The sequence below is a fragment of the Saccoglossus kowalevskii genome, chromosome 3 (genome assembly GCF_978046115.1).
Source record: "Saccoglossus kowalevskii chromosome 3, keSacKowa6.1, whole genome shotgun sequence".
Classification (NCBI taxonomy): domain Eukaryota; kingdom Metazoa; phylum Hemichordata; class Enteropneusta; family Harrimaniidae; genus Saccoglossus; species Saccoglossus kowalevskii.
The window spans coordinates 24,748,996-24,773,499 of record NC_140643.1 but is presented as its reverse complement, the minus strand read 5'-3'; the positions used below and the strand labels follow the sequence as shown (position 1 = coordinate 24,773,499).

The window sequence follows — 24,504 nt, the reverse complement described above, 5'->3', positions numbered from 1 at the left end:
GAAGAGTGAAAAAAGTTTCACTTTGTTGAAAGTTTGAGAGTGAAATCAGCGCTTACAGTCATTAGCATATCAATGACGTCCAGCCAGAATTACGCAAGAAAGAGGTATACAGCAGCGTTAAGTGGGAGAGAGACCAATAGCAGTGACAACAGTGATGAGGTTAAACCAGTTTTCCTAAAACATGTTGCTGTGGTTACGGAAGGAGCGTTAAATATGTCGTGTTCGGAGTTGTTTAAACCGATATAACTGGTATACAGAGAATACGTAGGCTATGGCGTTTGTACGTCAAAGACAGTTCAGATCGCTTGATTTTATCAATCGAATGCTTAAACCTTCGTGGAAAGCGGGTAGTAATTTACGATGAAAACCCGCATATATCAGCACAGAAAGAACACACCGATAAGATACCTTTTTGGGTGGGGATTATAACTGTGTGCTTGATTCCGACATTGATAAGCGATCGAATCGCCGCAATAATATAATGAAACCAAACCAAATAAATTATATGGCATGATAAAGTCGCTGAAATTACTTGATATTAGGAGGGAAATTAATACAAAAAACACTATGCTAGGTATTGCTTGCAGGCTAGATTTCTGGTTAATTTCAGCACACATGTTATCAAACGTACAGTCCACCCACCGATATCAGACCTGCCATCAAAGCAGATCATAACGCCATTTCACTAAAACTCAATTTAAATAATTGCTCGAGAGGGGCGGGATATTGGAAATTAAACACTGGTTTACTGGAAGACAATAATTACAAAGAAATAATCAAAAAATTAATAAATGTCACTATAAATGAATATAAAAATATCAATGACAACCATATCTTTTTGGATGTAGTAGTTAAGATAAAAATTAAAGAAACATCAATAAAGTATCCAAAGAGTAAAGCCATAAATATGCGGGAAAAGTATAGAATTCTGGAAGAAAAGATTAAACAATCAGAACTACAACTAGATAAGTAGAAGAATAATAAAGAATTAGAAAAAAAACAGCACACAGTCTATAAAGCAGAATTAGACAATCTACATAACCAAAATATGTGGTACACAAGTAAGGTCAAGGGTCAAATAGTACGAGGAAGGAGAAAGACATACCAAATATTTCTTGGGATTGGAGAAGAAAGGCTTCAAGTCAAAACATCTTAATAGATTGAAATTAGGCAATAATATTATTACTGATCAAGAACAAATATTAAAAGAGGAAGTGAAGGTTTATAACGCTTTATATAATTCAAAACAAGTAAAAGATACGGAGTTAGAAAATAAACTAAAACAGAAAGAGGCGGATAAATGTGAGGGGCTTATAACCGAAGAAAAGTGTAGAAAGGCAATTGGTAATATGAAAACAAATAAAACTCCAGGATTAGACGGTCTTCCGGTTGAATTTTACCGTACGTTTTGGGAGGAGCTAAAACATTTAGTAGTCGACGCGTTGAATGATAGTTAATTACATTAATTACAATTATTCATAAGAAAGGACCGAGAAGCGACCTGCAAAACCGGAGGCCAATATCTTTATTGAATCAGGATTATAAAATACTATCTACTGTGCATGCCAGTCGACTTAAAAAGGTATTGCCTCTAATAATTAACAACGACCAAGTCGGTTACATGAAGAGGCGCTACATTGGGCAAAATGTGCGACTTATAGAGAATGTCATAGAGTTGGTGAGAAAAAGAAGAAAGAGGGCGCTATTTTATTTCTTGACTTTTATAAGGCGTTTGATTCGGTAGAAAACAATTTCCTGTTAGCAAGTCTTAAAAACTTCGGATTTGGACAATCTTTCCTTGGATGGATAAAAACTGGATGGATCTGTCCTTTTCGAGGTTAAACGAGGAATTTGTCAGGAATGTCCCCTGTCAGCTCTGTTGTTTTTAATCGTTGCCGAAGTTTTATCTCAGATTGTTAAAAATATTAAAGGAATTAAAGTGAGTAATGGGAAAATATAACAGGAAAAAAGATTAGCCAGTTGGCGGATGATACCCAAATTTACATAAGAACAGACAAATATGTTACGAGTCTGCTCAATTTAATTGACGAGTATGGCAAATATGCTGGGTTAAAATAGAGTAAACACAAATTGGAGGGACTCAAGATCGGCAAGTGGAAAAAGAGGAGGGACTTGGGTATTATATCCTGGCCAAATTCGCCAATAAAGGCACTTGGCATATATTTAGGAACTGAAAGGAAATTCTTTTTAACAGTATTTGGTAGAATAATTGTTCTAAAAACATTAATAATCTCTTTAATTACATACACAGTATCAGTGATTGTTATTCCCAGACATGTCATAGCCAAAGTTAAAAAATTGTCTTACGATTTTTCGTGGGGTAGAAAAAGGGGGAAAGTTAATCGTGGAATTGTGATTAATAAGATAGAGAATGGGGATACAAATGATTGATATTAAAGCAACGATAACAGCATTGCAATGTACATGGGTTCAAAGAATAATTGCAGGAAAGGGTGTTGCCTGGACTGAGATTTTTTCAGTGAGTTTGGGGGAATGATATTATCTTCAGATTAAATTTAAAAAGAGTAATGTTAAATAATTAATTAAGTTTTTACCAGAGAATGTACTTAATAGCTGGTATGAATATAAACTACATGTTGAATGTATGAAACCGACTCCATTAAATGAACAAATAATTTGGGGGAATCACCAGTTAACAGACAATGGAGGGTGTTTATATTACAAGAAATGGATTGAGGTTGGTTTCATAAGTACAGCTGATTTATTCCCAAAAGGCAAGTTCTTAGATCAAAACTACCTTTTAAATAATAAGCTCCCAAATAAAACAAAGTGGATTACACAGTACTTTTCATTAAAGAAAGCAATACCGAGCATTGGCATGATATAATGAAAAACATGAGTGACTTTAATGCTGAAATTGGGGCCAAAGCCATGTAAAGAGTATTATATGCCCAGTTAATTTGGAATAAATTTTGGAATATCAAAATTAAGAAAATGCCATGCAAAAAGATCGCTCAATTTAATTACATGTTACTGTACGACAAGATTCCACATGCGTACAATCTTTGTAAATGGAAGATTTCTAGTACATCACTGTGTGATACTTATAAAGTCAGAGATGACAGCCAGCACTATGTATAATGCTCTTGTGCACACATATTTTGGGAAGCAGTGAGTGGGGGGGGGGCATTACATTTTGCTATAAACCAGAACATTCCATTAAAATTACCAATCATTTTATTTGGTGTAGACACTGTTGGTTAAGAATCAGAAACACTAAATGTCACAGGGTGCTAGTTGGGTTGAGCTAAGGTTTCAAATTGTCCCAAACAAATGACACCCATAACACCCCTGTGAACTGGGTATTTTAATAATTCGAAACTTAAGACAGTTGTATAATTTATATGCGACATAAACAACAAGTACACGCTACATGAGTAAGGGTTAAACAACGTACTTTATTCCACACACCTAAAAGATGGGCAGGAAATGCCTGACCCGTTATAAGGGGTAGTGGGGTACACGTTGTTTTGTTACACAAAAATATAACACTAGAAATATAATTCAGTAATAATATTGTAATATTTCCAGACGGGAAAAGGGTAGGCAAGAAATGCCAAACCCTCTATAAATGGGTAGTGGATTACGTTATACTATTACGGGGAAATGCCTAAATCGATAATGTAAATAATTGTCTAACATAGAATCTTGCATGCATGCATAAAACTAAGAGACAAACATACATAACAAACAACGGACGCAAATAATATACTGGCGATCGGACACAGCCCTACCTACGTACAGTTTCTTCAAAGTAGATGAAAACGGGTCTAATACACGCTGCACACTCAGTCGAGCACGATACCAATCAATTACAGAGTTTATCTGTCCAATATTCGTAACTTGTAGAAGGAGAGTGGTCCGGGTGGATTCCCTTGCACCGCAGTACACCTCCGTAGCCAGTAACATAAATTAGAAGGCACATCCAGTTCAGAACCAAAATCGGGAATGTCATTCACTGGCGAGTTTCCCCACTAGTTAACTGCAGTAGGCCGGAATTGGCCAATAGAATTATCTTTATGATGCACATTCCGTAGATCACAATACATTAATTTGTATGACAATAAACAGTGTATTGTTCTAACGTTACTTGCAAACGCGTGATTAGTAGACACGTAAAAAATTTATACTGCCAGCAACGGCGAACCGACGTCCTCCAGAATAGATCACAAACTCCCATGATGCAATATTATTCAATGGCTTACTGTGGTACCTACAAGATCGGACATCCACATTTGATCACATGAACGTTCAGATCGGGTTCTATCAAAGTCCGCTTCCCTAGTGCTGACTAAAAGAAACATCTTGCCACTCTATATTTAACAATTATCTATCGCCAAAAACAACATTGCCTATCTATCGCCGTAAGACAAACACAAAACGCCACCATCACGACATACAACATAAACATGATTTAATGTTTGACATTCGTGACACTAAATCAAATAATTTCTGTAGCGGCATTTGCTGTCTATAAGTCAACAATTATTAATCAGAAAAATATAAAGAATATTTCAATATAAGAATTATGGTATATTAATTATAGAAAAAAAAACTTATTCAAGAGTTTCTTCGTGTCATATAACAATAATATTATTTTCATTATTAATAGTATTGCACTTTTTTCTATTATAACTTTATAAATGTTATAATTTAGTAATTTACAGAAATGTCAGCTTTCTTTATGGTGTTAATAAAATATTACCAGTTTAATAAAAATATTGAGGCATGCCCTGAAAAATGAGACCATTTCAATTGGGGGGGGGACGAATACTGGGTGAATAATAAGGCTAAATGGAGAGGAGATGATGAAAATTAAGAACGTTTGTTAAGCCACTATTTTGGTATTTGCCACTATTTTGGTACCCGCGAAAATTAAAACCAACGTTCTCTTGCTCTTTGTTATTATTTTTCTTCACAAGTCAATAAATCTCATAATTCTGAATAATTCTGGACAGTTTGTGTATAATTTGGAGTAATTTGTTCTGTTTAATTTAAGTTTTCTTTACTTGCGCATCTTTTCAGACCGAATTGTCATCTTTTTGACGCAGACACAGTGACGCTAACTTAGGGGGTATTACAATCGGCTGTCCTAACAGCCATATCGCGGAGCTCAATTCAACTGTCGTACTTTTAAAAATCAATTGCATAGCATATCCGTCGCCGATTGAAATGCTGTTAGTGTATCGAAACTGTTCGGCGAAGCTGCTAGGTAAGTATATGACGATTCAATACTAATATTGATATTTACTAGATAGCTATCGCACTATGACTTGTTTAGTGTGCCTGCTCAGACTGCTGCGGCGTCTCGAGTCGTCCATTTGATTCTATCATCATCATCATGTTGTGTTCAATTCCAATTTCGAATGTGCATCGATTTCTCAAAACAGTAATTTATAGACATGTATATAGTTCATCTGATCCAGAAAGTGATAGTTTAAACTTCATGTACATGTCCAGCTTGAATTTAAATAATCTATATGCGGACGTTGAGCAGGCGGACAACAACAGAGCCACCGAGCGATATGCTAATTTTCCGTTTTGTGTTTCTTCCATTTGAGATGCATTTCTGTAAAATATTCCGTATATGATGACAGAATTCGCTGGTGTTGTCAAGTTGTAGCATCCATTCTGGAAATTTTTATATTTTAGCAGCTATTTATTTTCTTGAAATTAAAATGTTTTAATACGCAAGATTTAAGTAATTAATGAGGTCTTGATATTAGTAATTTATACCCATAACCTGAATGATATTCTTGTATAAAACATGTCAGTCACTTTCTTATTTTATCATATTTTTTCTCTATAACATGACGAGATAGAACAATTTGTATAATATATTATACACTTGCGTAAATGACAAAGGTGTGTCAATAGTCAATAAAACAGCTAGCTGCGGTTCCGTAGCTCTTTGGTGCGACCTACAATCGAATTTTGCCCTAACAATTTCATTTGAACGTCTTTTTTTTAATTTTGTAGTTGTACGTCGAACATAGAGCTACGGGATCTATCACAGTTTAATAACAGAAATCTGGCATACGTAAATTAAATCGCTTTTGCTTTCGATTACTATGGTGTGACGTACCTTTATTGTGATTGCTGGATGAATAACATACAAACTTTTGTTTGCAATTTGTGTTTATAAATAAGCAATAATTTGTGATATTTTACAATTACCGCGGAAACCAAGCAAATTACGAGAAAACGGCAGCCATTGACATCCCACACTCCCTAGCACAGAATAAATGTAATCTCGTTTGGCGGTCATGTGATACAGTGGTGGAAGAATAAAAATCACTCTTCCTGTTATTCTAATTGTTCCAAGAAAGCAATCACATACAGTATTTATAATTGTATGATTTTTGTTTAATAATAGAAACTAGTTGCATAAACGCAATTTATCTACTGATTTCGGTCACGTGGTACAAAATTATAGGTCTCGCATAATTTGCTATAAACCCTGGAATACAAAATGGCGTCTTTCGTCTTGTTATTTTTCTGCGACTCAGTGGACGGTAAATAAAGTCATTTTTTTATGACCACCGTCATCATTTCACAGTGCAAATAGGTTCTGGTCATTGTTTGGAAGTAAATAAACATAGTGAGTACTTTCGAAGGTCTTAAAATGTGATTTTCGCGACGACCAAATTTGGCATGTGGATTTTAACCGGTATTCAGTCGCACAAGGCCCCATAGCCCTATGGGCCGGCCAGAGTCAGTCACGTAAATAATGCGGTCGGCAACATAGGGCTATGATTCCACAACTATAAAACAGCCTAGGCAATACTATAGTCATTTAGAAAAGACATACAATTTTGTTATTAATCTCATTATACACTTGTTATTAATCTCACTAATAACAACCATTCATGGTTATTTCAATCTTTGTATTACATTTTAATTTGTTTAGTAAGTTTTACAATACAAAAACCATCTTTATTATTGGTGCATTGTGGATACAAATGTAGCTCCAGAATGTGAGTAACCACTTGTAATTCCTACTGAATTTTGGGACGCCACGAATTCACAGAAATGCTTTCTTAATTTCATTTCCAAATACTTGCTGTGATAGATGAATGTTTAAACAATCATTTATACATGTTCCATAAGTGAATAAATAATATTACTAAAAAAAATCCTTTGAAAATCAAAAGTTTACCATTCAATCTATTTGTATCTAACAACGTTGTCCTGACTCACTGCACTAATGATCAATGGGATAATGGCTTCCTATAGAGAAGAAATGTGTTAACTCAATATTGGATTTTGCAAAGAATTGTGGGATTGAAAATTGAACTGAACAATATAACCATAAAATTTTTAAAAATAACTTGCACGTTGCTTGAAAACAGGAGAGGTAAAAAGCTTATTTTAACGGAGGGCTCTATGGAAAAGATGTGAGCCCCCCAAATGCCATCTACAGTTCAATTTTCTATCTCACAACTTTTTGCAAAATCAAATATGGAGTTAACACAGTTCTTCCCTATACATGTATATAACACATTTCTTCCCTACCCTATACATGTACATGTATAACTGAAACTGGATATTATGAATCACTGTCTTAACTATGAAACAAATAATAAGGTATAATTATTCCCTCAGAACCTAACCTGACTCACTGCACTAACAACCAATAAGACATTTGTTACTCATAATTAGGACTAGGTATTATTATTATTTTTAATAATTTTTTTGTGCCAGGCAACAGTTCCGGACATTAAATTTCACTGTTGACTCTCCTGACTTTTTTTATGTGCAAATTGCAAGTGCTGACACATAGTGCATTTTTGCCACAGAAGTCAATATTCAAGTTTGGGACTACATGACAGGGCTGTGCGGCCATTTTCCTATCAAATGGCAATTTAATGCACTATCCGACCTTAATCAAAGTTCCCCCAAAGTCGCATTCGTTAGTGAATAAATCTTGGCCAGTGGAATTGGGCTTTCCGTGTTCAGCCTTAGTAGGATTTGAACTTGGGTCTACAAATCATGAGTCTGATGCGACAACCACTACGGTATACTACCAGTGACCGGTAGGACTAGGTATTATTACCTGGTAATCGAAGACGACCTGACCCGACTCACTGCACTAACTATAAAACTAATAATAAGGTATTATTATTCCCCTAGAACCTAACCTGACTCACTGCACTAACAACAAATTGGACATTTTTACCTACATGTATAACAACAGTGTTCTCTCCACACCTCTAAAGCGTAATGGTACAGTGATGTGACCCTGTGAGATGTTCTTTCAAGGGTGTGGCCCCTCTAAATCCAAATCAAATACTAGAATATTAATAATTTGCCCATTGCACGTAACAGCAACAATGTGACAAAACAAGTCTCACAAATCACAAATGCTGCATATGTCCGGAAAATATACTGATTTGGTACACTGCTGCTATTATTTGCAGTTTGTACTTTAATTCAAAAAAAAACAAGTGAAATTAGGTCCCATTGAAAATAAAACTGTACATAAATCGAAGCAAAAATTATTCAACTGCAGGCGTCGCCAAAGAAAAAAAACTGACTGGCAACACTGTTGTTTGGAGGTGTCCATCTGCCTAACGATTGTGTGTCTCGGCTACGCTGGTGGCTCATGCTTTGCCAAATTTTGCCGAATGGCGAGTTGAGTTTTAAGTTGATTTGCCAAATAATATATTTTATAGCCAAAATTGACCATATTTTAGGAAAGTAATGATTATTTGAATGTATAAACCATCTTTATAGTAATGTTCTTGAATGTATAATAAAGAAAAATGAACGACTTTTACCTTAATATTTTTTCTGATAGTTAGTCGATTTTTCTAGGATAGTTGACGTCGCCATGTCTACAACAGAGCTGGTATTATGTCACTGTATTTCGCTGATCATGTATTAAAAAAACTCTGGAAAAATATGATACATCAGGGCAAAATGTAAGATAAAATATGAAACTTCGGTCTGACCTTTTGCATCACTTCCTGTTGAAACACCATAGTTCCTCACAAAGTCGTATGTTATCACATGACTTTGTGGACATTTTTTTTTATCATCCCCAGTTCTTTCTAAGATTAAAACATTAACTCGAGACACACGTTAGATCAAAAGAAATACCTGGATTGCCAGTCTGCTTATTAGTGGTTCTAAGATAATCGCCAATGAATCATTTTCAGGAATTTTTTTAAACAAGAAACAGGGGTGCATCGCCCTCATGCCATGGCCATGTGCCCCTTACCCTAGGGGGCAGATTTTCTGGCAACCACAAAATTCTGAATGACAAGGGATCACAAGTGGCTTCAGTCTTCAACTTTGACCTGTCTGACAGAAATGTTGGTCCAAAGGAAGCCAGAGAATGTTCCACACCCTGATAGGGAAAACCCCATCTCCCCTACTTGGTGGTGCCGCTGAATTGCAGTGCTCCCTCTTGCAGTTTTTTTCAAGAAAAAACCCTGATTTTAATTAACAAAACATTCTAAATTTGTTCAATGCAAGAATGTTACGGTTCAGCTGACAAGGTTAGGGTGATCATAGCATTACACATAAGGTATAGATCAATGAAAAATCGTTGACTTTAGTTTGAAATTTTGTCATTATTGATTTATTATTTTCATCCTATTTTGATAACTCGCAATCTCACAACAACAAAATGTTTGCCCTAATGTCTCATGAACCGACAGTGACATGGGCACTAAAACTGACTGTACTTGTTGACACGAAATAATGATAAACAGTTATCTCCATGGATAACAATATATTTACTGACTGGCTATAACATATTAACTATTTCTATTGCATTTTAGCTCCACTGTCGACAAAGTCGACACAGCTAGGCATTAGTGGAATGGTGCATAGCAGACTGTCAAAACCTAAAATTCTCTAATTTTGGTGAATATTTTTGTTATTTTTGGTAAAAAGTGATATTTTCGACTTCTTGTTAAAAACCGCTATTCCGATTGCTTTGATATTACATATATAGGTACTATATGTGGATCTCTCTCAGATTTGTTCATTTCATAATGATATCTTAAATTCTCTAATTTTGGTGAATATTTTTGGTAAAAAGTGATATTTTCGACTTCTTGTTTAAAACCGCAAGTCCAATTGCTTTGATATTACATGTATAAGTACTACACCTGGACCTCTCTCAGATTTGTTCATTTTGTGATGATATCTTTAATTCTCTAGTTTTGATGAATATTTGTGTAGTTTTTGGTAAAAAGTGATATTTTCGACTTCTTGTTGAAAACAGCAAGTCTGATTGCTTTGCTATTATATATATATAAGTACTACATATGGACCTCTCTCAGATTTGTTCATTTTGTGATGATATCTTTAATTTTCTAATTTTAGTCAATATTTTTGTAATTTTTGATAAAAGGTGATATTTTCGACTTCTTGTTAAAAACCGCAAGTCTGATTGCTTTGATACTATACATATATGTACCTCAGGTAAACCTCCCTCAGATTTGTTCATTTCATGATGATATCTTCAATTATCTAATTTTGATGAATATTTTTGTCATTTTTAGTAAAAAGTGATATTTTTGAATTCTTGTTGAAACAGCAAGTCCGATTGCTATACAATACCATACATATTGTTCATTTTCTTATATGATATCCTCAGTTCTTTAATTGAAATGTGCCTTGCTAACAGCGGAGCTATCTCAGCCGATAGGCTGCTTGTTTTGCTGTTCTATTTCAAACTTTATTTGACTTGATAAATACATAAAAGACAATGGAGTAAAATGATATAAAATATCAGACTGTCTCGTCTTTAATTAATTGTAGATAGTTTTTTAACTAATTTTATACTAACACAGTTATTGTTTCACAATATTCAATGGGAAAATTATGCAAATTAGATACAGTGTTTGACTTGGGGTTTGGGGAGAACACTGAACTTGGACTGAATTTTTTTAATCCTGAGGCCCTGACCTGAATCACTACACTAACAAGCAATGAGACATTTGTTATCTATAACTAGAACTGGGTTTTACATGTATTAATCCTGAGGCCATGGCCATAATCATTGCACTGATGACCAATGGGACACATAACTAGAACTGGGTATATTAGTTTCAGAGGACCTAACTTGACTCGGTGCACTAACTACCAATGGGTCAATTGTTATCTATAACCAGGACTGGGTATTATTATTCCCAGAAAACCTGACCTAAGTCACTGCACTAACTAGCAATGAAACTTTTGTTACTTATAACTAATACTGGGCATTATTATACCCAGGGAACCTGACCTAACTCACTGCATTAACTAGCAATGGAACTTTTGTTACCTATATCTAGGACTAGGCATTATTATACCGAGGGAACCTGACCTAACTCACTGCATTAACTAGCAATGGAACTTTTGTTACCTATATCTAGGACTAGGCATTATTATACCGAGGGAACCTGATCTGACTCACTGCACTAACTAGCAATGGAACTTTTGTTACCTATATCTATGACTGGGCATTATTATACCGAGGGAACCTGATCTGACTCACTGCACTAACTAGCAATGGGACTTTTGTTACCTATATCTAGGACTAGGCATTATTATACCGAGGGAACCTGATCTGACTCACTGCACTAACTAGCAATGGAACTTTTGTTACCTATATCTATGACTGCGCATTATTATACCGAGGGAACCTGATCTGACTCACTGCACTAACTAGCAATGGAACTTTTGTTACCTATATCTATGACTGGGCATTATTATACCGAGGGAACCTGATCTGACTCACTGCACTAACTAGCAATGGGACTTTTGTTACCTATATCTAGGATCAGGCATTATTATGCACAGGGAACCTGACCTAACCCACTGCACTAACTAGCAATGGGACTTTTGTTACCTATATCTAGGACTAGGCATTATTATACCCAGGGAACCTGACCTAACTCACTGCATTAACTAGCAATGGGACTTTCGTTACCTATATCTAGGACTAGGCATTATTATACCCAGGGAACCTGACCTAACTCACTGCATTAACTAGCAATGGGACTTTCGTTACCTATAATGAGGACTAGGCATTATTATACACAGGGAACCTGACCTAACTCACTGCACTAACTAGCAATGGGACTTTTGTTACCTATATCTAGGACTAGGCATTATTATACACAGGGAACCTGACCTAACTCACTGCACTAACTAGCAATGGGACTTTTGTTACCTATATCTAGGACTAGGCATTATTATCCACAGGGAACCTGACCTAACTCACTGCACTAACTAGCAATGGGACTTTCGTTACCTATATCTAGGACTGGACATTATTATACACAGGGAACCTGACCAAACTCACTGCATTAACTAGCAATGGGACTTTTGTTACCTATATCTAGGACTAGGCTTTATTATACACAGGGAACCTGACCTAACTCACTGCACTAACTAGCAATGGGACTTTTGTTACCTATATCTAGGACTAGGCATTATTATACCCAGGGAACCTGACCTAACTCACTGCATTAACTAGCAATGGGACTTTTGTTACCTATATCTAGGACTAGGCATTATTATACCCAGAGAACCTGACCTAACTCACTGCACTATCTACCAATGGGACTTTTGTTACCTATATCTAGGACTGAGCATTATTATACCCAGGGAACCTGACCTAACTCACTGCATTAACTAGCAATGGGACTTTTGTTACCTATATCTAGGACTAGGCATTATTATACCCAGAGAACCTGACCTAACTCACTGCACTATCTACCAATGGGACTTTTGTTACCTATATCTAGGACTGGACATTATTATACCCAGGGAACCTAACCTGACTCCCTGCACTAACTTCATGTACAAATCAGACTTTTGTTACTTATACTAATACTGGGTATTATTAATCCCTGGGGCTCTGTTCTGGCATTTGTTAATGAGGACTGGGTTTTATTAATCCCAGAGAACCTGACCTAACTCACTGCACTAATGACCAATGAGTCATTTGTTACCTATAATTAGAACTGGGTACTACCGGTATTAATATTAATTCCCTGACCTGACTCACTACACTAACTACTAATGGAAGACTTGTTACCGATAACCCTTAGGCCCTATACTGGGATAAATTAGCATAACATACAAGCTTTGTATTTTGATGGATATTTTAACAATTTTTTTTTTATTATTGTAGGAAACTTGGAAATACTATACAGAGAAATGAAAGAATATGGTATCAATGGCTTCAGTACCTGTAACAATGATTTATGACTTTTTAGTAATTGTATTTGTATACCACTTTTTCAGTTTTCTGATTATTTTGTGACTCTATGGTGTATTTTGTTATAATGATAATAACAAAAATATTATAAAACTGTATTACAAAGGTACCATACAGTATAACAACAAGAATTAAAGTGTGATTATAAATTTATACTTAATTTAGAAATAACGTTTCTCTTCTGGACCCTTGTCAGTGTTGGTCACTTTGTAGTAAAGCATGTGATCATGTCAGCATTATGCATATTGTCAACAATTATAATATTTGAACTCTCAATATTTTCCAAATGAGTGAGATGATAAGTAAGATGGTGCATTGTTTATTTTCAAACATGCTATATATTAAATTGCTCAGTACTATGGAAAATTCTATAATATTTGAAATTGCAGTGTTAGATTCTTTAATTGGGCAAATAATATAGTTTGTACAACTACAAGACAAAAATATATTATTTCTGCTTCTTGCAATACCACATTGTGTTGTGTTTATATTCTACAAAATGTTTGCTTTAAAAATTTAAACTTGATTGAAGCATAAAGCTTTGATCTCTATGATTTATGTCTAATAATTTAAAAACAACTGTTCATGTGTAGCACAAATTAGGGGCTTACAGTTTGACCTAGGTTCATGGTGTACACTAATTGTGGTTGGCATGGTCACACAAATTTCCCAGCTGTGTAAAGGCAGATTACAACAAACTTGATATGAGCATCATACATAGTGGGTTGTTATGTCACATTGTTTTGTTCAAAAATGGGAACTGATTGGGATTGATCTTTGTGTGTGTGTACAAGCGTACATCTCAAGCTGCATCGTTAACATGCCAGGACTGCTAACATTCTAACTGTACACATGCATCAAACATCTTGTGATATACCGGTATATATCAATATGTATGTACCGATATATACATTGTCCTGAAACCAGATCTTGGTCGTGTGTATGGGATTCTTTCAAATTTGGTTTAAACATGGGATCATTCAATATGACAATAAAATTGATCATGTGTGGGGTCCAGTGCCCTTTAGTTTAGTTCTATATTTTCTGATGAGTCAAGTCTACTCAAAAAATGTAGCCCAAATAGAAAAATTCTTGGGATAGATAAGTATATGAGGTGACTGAGATGGTACAATAACCTCAGTGTAGATCCACTGTTATACCACTTCCACCTGCTGTTGATTCATTCGTCGAGCAGAGGGCAGGGATATTAGGTAGGGTTGCAAATTCCACACCACGCCAAAGCACCATTTGATTACAAGTGGGAACATCAGTACTGTATTTCTGGTGACAAACCAGATTTTAAAGGGGACCCTGTATCATATGATCCAGTACTGTTGGTGGGCCCAGATGTACCATTCTTTTGCAAGGAAGAATGTCTAACCTTGGGCACCATGTTAAATAAATTTTAATTTCCACATAAGTTGCATTTTTCTGATTTACCAAGTGCTTGCTGCAGTCTCTGGCTTTAAGCTGGCACTCAATGGACAATACAAGAATTTGCTGATCGTAACGTGTCCCTTTTTTTACATGGCTAACATCACCCAGAATGTTGTATTTATGGTAAAAGGATATTCACTGAACAGGGGCCTGCAAAACTATTTTGATTCAATGGGACCAAATATAAGGAATTAGTTTAGCCCAGTTCTGCCTAGGTAGTTTGCCATTTTGAGGGCCTCAACAGAGGCAGCAGTCAAACATATTGCCAGAACCAATGATGCTAGGCATAGATGCACCAATATAATATGTGTTCTAAATATGATAAACTGAAGACAGATACACACGAACAATAATCTCATTCATAGGGTCAGAATGCCCAATAATGACAGTCTGGTCGAGGGGAATACAGGAACAAACATATCAACCAAGGAAATGATCGTTGAGGTGGATGTGGTTGGGGTCAGGTGTTTTCAGTGGTATGAATTAAAGGATTCATTTTGTTTCCCAACCCTTATTTCCTGTGACGTTAAATTGTTCGGTTACCGTAGCAAACTACCACAATGACCCTGTAGGACCTTTCAGAAGTCAAGCACAGCTACAAGATCAAGTTGGCCAAAAAGCTTCAGTTGACTCCATCACCAGTGTCAATGGCTCTGCCACGAGTAATGGTAGGCATGATTTTCCAGGAAGTGAGAGAATTATTGGCAAATGGCAGAAGTGCAGTGCCTGTTATTCCCCCATATTTTTGGTGAACAATAAAGAACAATATGGACCCAAGCCAACTGAATCAGTATATTCTCTCAGAGCATTTTATGTGATGGTGACCCCAGCAGAGGTACACTGCTGTGTACATCAGGGGATTTCCAGATATCACTCAAACATTTGATTCAAGATATTAGTTCAATGTTTGCCCATTGTAGCCTCACAGTTTTTTTTCCCAAAATTAATGGCAGTGCCAGTTTTGTGGCTGCACAGCAGGCCAACAATGTGAATCCATTTTATCAATATCTGGTTGATACAAGAGCAGTAATTTTAGCACACATCCTTCAAACAATCATATCCCACATTTAGTATTTCCGGGAATGTATTCTTGGGAGTGTTTCAGGTTGAGAGACCCGGCAGCCACACTTTTTGCATGCACGCACAGCTCAGACAATTATTGAGCTTTTTGGAAATGGCTTCATCTATGAGAGGCCTTGTGCCTCAAACAGCTCTCAAAGGTATGCTCGTCCAGGTCCACACACTCCAGTTGTGTGGATCGCCACATGAGAAATATCATGGACCCCACAAAGCTTGACTGCCATCAAGTGGATGGACTTAACCAACATAAGACGGAGATAACAGATTGCTTCATCAACTGCGGCTATAACACTGGTCATGGACGCCTTGAAAATAGAATGGGGAGTGGCTCCCTTGCAAAGCACAGCTCCACATAAACATACCTAATATGTTGGGAGGGCACTAGATTGCTTTCTAGATGAAGTATAGAATAAAACAGTTCCCATCCATTGCGACAACACAACTGTATTAGCATATATTACAAAACATGGGTGGACAAATCCCACAAACTAGCCAGCTAGTGGAGGAGATAAAGAGTGGGAAATTGAGCTGAAGCCCACCTGGCAGGGATTAGAAACAGTGTGGCCAACACAACGCGCAATGCCGTGTTTCACATTCCAATCTCGTTTTTCAGTTTATATGTTCATATATGTGCCTGTAATTTTGAATAGATAATTATTTAGCTGCGCCCCTTTCCCCATTTTGGGATTTACTTGAGGGTCACTAATGGGCTTGAACTCCCGCAGTTCAGCCACCACCAGGGTATACTTTGTACCCATTGAACATGCATACAATACATTGGTTTTGGCAAGGTAGGTATGGCTTCACTATACAAAATTTCGAATAATTCCCCGGGAATCTGATAATGCAATGATCAGTACATTAACAAAGGGAATTAAAAATTGTTAGGGGTCATGTGACAACAAAAGAATGCACACTCCTATGTTGGAACCTTTCGTATATTGAAAGAGAATAATACATGCCACTATTTTCGTACCAATCGTATATTAAATAATAGCAGATCACGACAACAGAATAATACATGCCACTATTTTTGTACCATTCCTATATCGAATAATAACAGATCCCGACAACAGAATAATACATGCCACTATTTTTGTACCAATCATATATCGAATAATAACAGATACCGACAACAGAATAATACATGCCACTATTTTTGTACCATTCCTATATCGAATAATAACAGATCCCGACAACAGAATAATACATGCCACTATTTTTGTACCATTCCTATATCGAATAATAACAGATCCCAACAACAGAATAATACATGCCACTATTTTTGTACCATTCCTATATCGAATAATAACAGATCCCGACAACAGAATATTACATGCCACTATTTTTGTACCAATCCTATATCGAATAATAACAGATCCCGACAACAGAATAATACATGCCACTATTTTTGTACCATTCCTATATCGAATAATAACAGATCCCGACAACAGAATATTACATGCCACTATTTTTGTACCATTCCTATATCGAATAATAACAGATCCCGACAACATAATAATACATGCCACTATTTTTGTACCATTCCTATATCGAATAATAACAGATCCCGACAACAGAATAATACATGCCACTATTTTTGTACCATTCCTATATCGAATAATAACAGATCCCGACAACAGAATATTGCATGCCACTATTTTTGTACCATTCCTATATCGAATAATAACAGATACAGACAACAGAATAATACATGCCACTATTTTGTACCATTCTTATATCGAATGTTAACAGATCCCGACAACAGAATAATACATGCCACTATTTTGGTTCCAATCCTATATCGAATAATAACAGACCCCGTCCACAGAATAATACTATTTTGGTACTATCCCTATAGTAAAGTATAGCAGTTTCCGACAACTAAATTATATGTGCTACTATTTTGGTACCATCCCCATAGTGAAGTATAGCAGTCCACGACAACAAAATTATATGTGCTACTATTTTGGTACCATCCCTATAGTGAAGTATAACTGTTTTCGACAACTAAATTATATGTGCTACTATTTTGGTACCATCCCTATAGTAAAGTATAACAGTTCCTGCCAACTAAATTATATGTGCTACTATTTTGGTACCATCCCTATAGTGAAGTATAACAGTTCCTGCCAACTAAATTATATGTGCTACTATTTTGGTACCATCCCTATAGTGAAGTATAACAGTCCCGACAACAAAATTATATGTGCTACTATTTTGGTACCATCCCTATAGTGAAGTATAGCAGTTCCTGCCAACTAAAATATATGTGCTACTATTTTGGTGCCATCCCTATAGTGAAGTATAACAGTTCCCGAAGTTCCCGACAACTAATTTATATTTGCCACTATTTTGGTACCATCCCTGTAGTAAAGTATAATAGCAGTTCCCGCCAACTAAATTATATGTGCTACTATTTTGGTACCATCCCTATAGTGAAGTATAACAGTTCCCGACAACTAAATTATATGTGCGACTATGTTGGTGCCATTCCTATAGTGAAGTATAGCAGTTCCCAACAACTAAATTATATGTGCTACTATTTTGGTACCATCCCTATAGTGAAGTATAGCAATTCCCGACAACTAAATTATATGTGCTACTATTTTGGTACCATCCCTATTGTGAAGTATAGCAGTTCCCACCAATTAAATCATATTTGCTACTATTTTGGTACTATTCCTATGGTGAAGTATAATTTGTGTTAAAGAATTTTTGTCATCAAATCCATTTTCAAGAAACATTTAATTTGGAACACACCTTTAGTTTATTTTATTTTCATGCTAAACGTTGATACTTTTACAATCCACCAATGTCCAAATAAGCTGCAAGTAATTTGGTTACTAGTGGCGGTCTTTATTGTCGAAGTAGTTATTGTCCGCTTGCTCATTAGTAGTATTCAATAGGCTTTACTGCCACCTCCTAGGCCGCTCATTATTGACACGGTACCAAAATAGTGGCAAATACCAAAATAGTGGCTTAAAAAACGTTTTTAACGAGTTTCTCTTTCACAGAATTCGAGCATTTTGGTCTTATTACTCACACAGTCTTTGTCAAAAATAGATATATTGGAACACAATACAAACCAAACGTATTATTGGTAAATTGACACAGGCGAAAAACACGCGTACGACAGAATCAAAAAAGGATATTACGGATGATTTTGAAGTGCCTTTACAGCATATACATTTTGATACAATTATACTAAATAATTTGCCACATCCCAAAAATCTATTAATAATGACTACTCCATTTCCCGAATTAGAAACTTTATTCACAGCTTTATTAATTACATAAATTGACTGTTGCTTACCCTTCATAACAATCATAAATAAACTTCAACACCACTGGTTTTAAATTGTACCAATAATGGAAGAAGAAAAAAATACCTCATGTGTTGAGAAAGAGGAAACACTACTGCGCTTATTTCACAATTGGAAACATGTACATTGTAATGGGAAGCTGGGATTTGTTATTCTACAAATTAAAGTTAGATTCAAACTGTGTGCAAACCATTATTGAAGATAAGAACTATTTAATGTTACTCAAGCATACCTATAACCCGATAAACAACAATTAGATATTATGATCTATAAAAATATCTTGAGAACATAAGAACAATAACAAACAACTTTAAACACAATTGTTCTTGAGATTAACAGACAACTATACCTTGCAATACTTTATAAATAATACATTTTAGTTGATATAATGCCACGGGGACATGTGAGAAATGCAATAACGTGTTCACAATTGAATAAGAGTGTTCAACCATTATACCCAATTTAATTTACCTTATCAATTATACTGTGTGTAATTATCAGGTGAGCGGTAATAAAACAAATAACGATCAATAAACCAAGTTATCCATTACATGGACTGAAACAAAAAATAATCCAGTTGACTATCTATCTCATCTATTAGGGCGAGTGTGTGTAGTTTTAGTTTCCTATGCATGGGAATGTTTAGTGGTTCTTAATAATATCCGTTGCATTGGATTCATTCCTATTACTTGCTAAGTAAAGATTGAGCATACATATCCAATGAAAGCTGACAGCTTTCACTGACAACAGCCTCTTCGTCATGCAAATATTCTTTCAAGACCTGCATACAATCATTTTTATCCATTTCTCCCAGAGCAGTCGCACATTCGTGGCGAACGACTGAACTCTCGGTAGAATTCTTCAACGCGTCAGTCAACACTGTAACTATCGTGTCATCGGCCTTCCTTCCAAGTGCGTCGCCAGCCTTGTTTCTCATTTGCCCAAGTATAAACGCCAATTCGTGTCGCAGAAGTATGCTACTGGCTTTCATACCTAGTGAATATATATGATAAACAGGTTATCAATATTGTTTGTGCTTTCGTACAGAAAACGTACTGTTATATAATATAAAAGTAGACCATTTTTATTTTCACGAGATATGTGTGTCTGAGTACATCATCAGCCTCGTTGTCAGCATTGCCATAGTAACTAGTCTCTCAAATATATACTGATACATAACTGTTCTATTTGCGTAACACTAACAAATCCAGAAAAGATTGTTGTGCTGTAGCGCATTACAAATAATACATCTATCAAGACAATACATACCTTCGGCAAGTGCCAGGACTGATTCTTCACTTGTCTTATTCCTTAATGCAAACATAGCTCTATATCGATCAAACAATGGTAACGACTCGTCCAGCAATGTGCTTTTCAATGACTCAACATTGTCGTCATCTGATGCTGGAGCAGGATCAACACTTTTGTATGGATTCTCGACTTGAATATGTTTATTAGTATTCAACCAGTTGATTCTTGCCAGTGCCAATTGACAGGTCTCAGCAATCTAAGATTCAGTAAAATGTTATGCGTAAACGATTTTAGTGGCAAACGTGTGGGACTGAACAAAGTAGATTGTAGACGAATTAACATGTGCTTTCCGCAATAGTATATTTAGTTGATGTTATGTCGTTGTTTCGTCTAACTGAGTCTGTATGACCAATTAGTTGATTCGCTCAAATCCTTTATTCGGCTTACTAATTTAAATACAAAATTAAATGTTTTAATATGCGTCTGACTGTCGCGCATTCAAGCTATTAGGTTACACTAGGAAATCTTGAGTCTTTGTTCTGTCTTTCATGATTAATATTTTACAGTTTCATCAATATTTTACAGTTTTGGGGACAGATGATCAAACTACCTGGGATGTTTTATGTTTTTATGGGATGTAAAAACAAATCCTTTTCAAAAACCACACTATACTGTCCACATTGTCAGGGGTAGCGAAATTGCTCAAATGAGATTTTAGCTGCTATGGCGAAATTTCTAATTTTGAAACTCTTTTATTTTTACCCGCTAAACGTATATCACTACTAGTAATCTGTGCGAGCATGTACTCTCGGGAGGGTGACTCTATTTCTCATTGTATTTCTATCGAAATAAGTAGATTATACATTCAATTACTCTACAATGACTGGTACTACTAGAGAAATTTCAATCAAAGCCGATTTAAGGTAGAGATGCAGGTTCGTGGGCACTTTGGAGTGAAACTTTTTTTTTGCTTTTTTTATTATCCAAAAAGTCTTGGCTATAGACTGTTGAAATTGTTTAGAATTGTGAATAGTTGAACATACTCAAAAAACGATTTTAAAATATAGATAATAGGTGCAAAATTATCTCCTTTGAATGCTTAGCAAGATTTAGCAAGGCTGTACATAAATAATATAAAAAAAACATGGTGAAAAAAAGAAATGACGAGATCTCCATATTATGCACTGTATTTAACTTTTTACAAAACGATATTAAATTTAAATTTGAAACTGTAACAGCCATTTTAATTATGAGCATTAGCAAACTTCTTACTGTGTGAATTGTTATGCAAATTAGCAATTATCTCAGCTTCTTTTTAGTGCACATTCCAGAACTTTAAAAAAAATAGCTCCTAGACGCTTTGACTTTTTGTTTTGAAATTTTCACAAATTATTGATAATGTGTTTATCTTCAAAACGCCGTTGGGGCATTGTTTTTAGTTGAATAGTGTTACAGCAATCGTACAGACAACTAGCCTGGGAGTTAATTTATGCATAAACTTGAAGTAGTGAAATTTGAGCTGCTGCCCTACAAAATTGACAACTGGTAGACAGTTTTCAAGACGGCTCTTTCTTTATAGTAAACAGATGTACCCGTAAACCAATTTTGACAGAAAACAGAAGCATGGTTTAGCAGCTAATTCTTTTTAAATCACTTTTGTCCAAATAAAGCACATTTTTGTGCATATTTCAAACTACAGTGTCAATAAAAATAAAATACTAACAAAACTTTAAAATTCATACAATAAGCTTTCCAAAAATATATAGTTTTGTGGACAAGGGAGGTTATCTTGGTTTCCTAATTAACTAATTAAAATACCTGTCAGGTAAACTGCATCTCTACCTTAACATAATATCATGACGGCCATTTTGTTTCTAAACTTGTGACGAACCATACATATTACGGAAACTCGCTTCTATCACTGGATCAAATCTATACTTTTCAAGTATATTATTTCAGAATTATTATCTTTATTATTAATCAAACACTCGAAACTTCAATAGTCGGGTAATCTATAGCTCCCAGCTTTTGTGACAGATGATTAAACTGCCTTTTATGTACAGGGGATGTAAACAAATCTCATTCTTATAAACCACAATATACTCACCATATTGTCAGGGGTAGCAATTCAAGTTTGTTCAAGTGGAATTTCCGTAACTACTAGTATATCGAAAGTTCTAATCATTATGAAACTCCTTTATGTTGTTAACTCCAAACGTATCTCACTAATTTATGCGACGTGTATTCTCGAGAGGGCGGTTCCAACATTTCATTGCATCTCTTCACAAATATGTAGATTATACATTCAAATATTGTACATATACTGGTACTACTACAGAAATGTCATTCTAAGCCGACTTATTGTAATATTATGGCGGCCATTTTGTTTTCAAACATGCAGAAAAACATACGTATTATAGAAACTTCTACTTATCACCTCGATCACTGGATCAAATCTATACTTTTCAAGTATATTAAGCACTTCCTTGGAACCAATAGCACCAAGAGCTTCAGCTGTAGTAAAAAAACAACAACATATTTTATTTGCAACTTGATATAATAATAGACTTAGTTTGAATTAAGCATTGTTATTGAGCACAAACAGTTATTATATCATGGGAAAATGAATTGTCATAATTTTATTTGAAGTCCCGTATTGTTTTAACGTAGGTCGGAAAAGGAGTTGAGTGATATCAAAAAGTAGCTGAGTAGACGTTGAGAAAATAATAATCAAATTCTAAAACAGATACTGTTACAGTAAAACACGAGCGATTGGTGAAAATTCTTACCTGCTTCATGTCGCACTATTGGTTCTTGACTTGTGTCTTCCAGTACATTGATCAGATATGGTATGGCGTATGGGTCTTGTATCTGTCCAATACAAAATACTGCCTCGTGTTTTAGCAGTGCTGATGGGTCGTCTAGACATGTTAGCAAACTATCTATGGCTTCCTTGCCGCCTATATCACGCAGGGTGGACATTCCACGAAAACGCTCTCTCATAGACAGCTCTTTGTTGCAAAGCATCTGTTGCATCTTTTCGACAGTGATATGTTCAGCCATGTTGAAGTCAGTATTGTGAATAACACAATACAGGGGGATAGTTTGTATTGAGACAATGGTTTATAATTGATTTATAAATAGAAAATCGTGGGATCCAATACTGGTACGCCTTTATTCGACGGTAATCGACTGTTAAGTATTGAATTTAGTGTCTCACAAAATGAAACACACTTTATTATAAAGTAACTGTTGGCAAACAAGAAACTAATAATGTAAACTAATGGTGTAACGCAACATATTAATTGACATTATACAAAATCAAACATAACACGACATACAATCAACATAATAATTGACATAACACGACAAAACAATCGACATAACAAGACTCAATATTCGCCATAACACGACAAAACAATCAACATAAAAGAACATCATAATCGATGTAACGTGACACAAAAATGACATAATACAAACACAAATAACACGACATACATTCGACATAACAATTGACATGACACGACAAAACAGTCGACATAAAAGAACATCATAATCTATGTAACGCGACATTATAATTGACATAATAACCGACATAACAAGACACAATAATTGACAGAACACAAGATATAATTGACATATCACCATGTTATAATCTCCATAACACGACAAAACAATCGACATAACAAGATTTAATTTAATAACAGTCGATATAACTCGACATAATAATCGCTATTGCAAGACATAACATGACATAATTGTCGGCATCCTTTACTATATGTGTTTATATATTACCTGAAACCCTGCAAATAGGAGTGAGCATGGAATCATGGGAATAAACTGTGTGGATTGCCATGTGATAACTGGCATAAAGGGATTGACGGGAAGGATAACTGTGCTTGTGTGATTGTGATTTACATACATTGAGTGCCTACATGTCATTGCGAGACAGCTGCTGACAAGACTACATTCTGATTGGCTTCTGTGGATACCCAGGTAGTGTACCTGAAACTGGGCCATTTATTCCCTAGAAATAGGCTAGACTGAGGACAGTTGGGGACCACCATTTCAACTGAGTACTCTATGCGTTGCTACTGCGATAGTGTGAGACAAGTGATACAGGCTTCAATCGTCATTCTGTGA

The 24,504-nt window shown here is 35.5% G+C and overlaps 1 protein-coding gene and 1 long non-coding RNA gene across 2 annotated transcripts; one reads left to right on the top strand and one right to left on the bottom strand.

Moving 5' to 3' along the window:
* The first annotated feature begins 5,224 nt into the window (after positions 1 to 5,224).
* Positions 5,225 to 13,736, top strand: LOC146747591 (uncharacterized). Its single transcript, XR_014928877.1, has 2 exons — positions 5,225 to 5,254; positions 13,181 to 13,736. It is a non-coding gene; the product is annotated as an uncharacterized LOC146747591 (long non-coding RNA).
* A 5,303-nt stretch (positions 13,737 to 19,039) lies between these two features.
* On the bottom strand, positions 19,040 to 23,463 carry LOC100373751 (deoxyhypusine hydroxylase-like). The gene is made up of 4 exons (XM_002742415.4): positions 23,151 to 23,463; positions 22,799 to 22,875; positions 20,380 to 20,617; positions 19,040 to 20,103 (listed from the first exon to the last, which is right to left on the bottom strand). The coding sequence occupies exons 1-4, from the start codon at positions 23,422 to 23,424 to the stop codon at positions 19,796 to 19,798; spliced, it is 897 nt and encodes a 298-aa protein (XP_002742461.2). The 5' UTR covers positions 23,425 to 23,463; the 3' UTR covers positions 19,040 to 19,795.
* Positions 23,464 to 24,504: the final 1,041 nt, after the last annotated feature.

Bases quoted from the DNA above. Each gene is read 5' to 3' on its own strand.
- LOC100373751 (XM_002742415.4), bottom strand. From the start codon at position 23,424: ATGGCTGAACATATCACTGTCGAAAAGATGCAACAGATGCTTTGCAAC. The intron at 22,876-23,150 runs GTAAGAATTTTC...TTTTTACTACAG, and splicing joins AATAGTGCGACATGAAGCAG to CTGAAGCTCTTGGTGCTATT. The intron at 20,618-22,798 runs GTGATAAGTAGA...ACTGAATCTTAG, and splicing joins GATTTGATCCAGTGATCGAG to ATTGCTGAGACCTGTCAATT.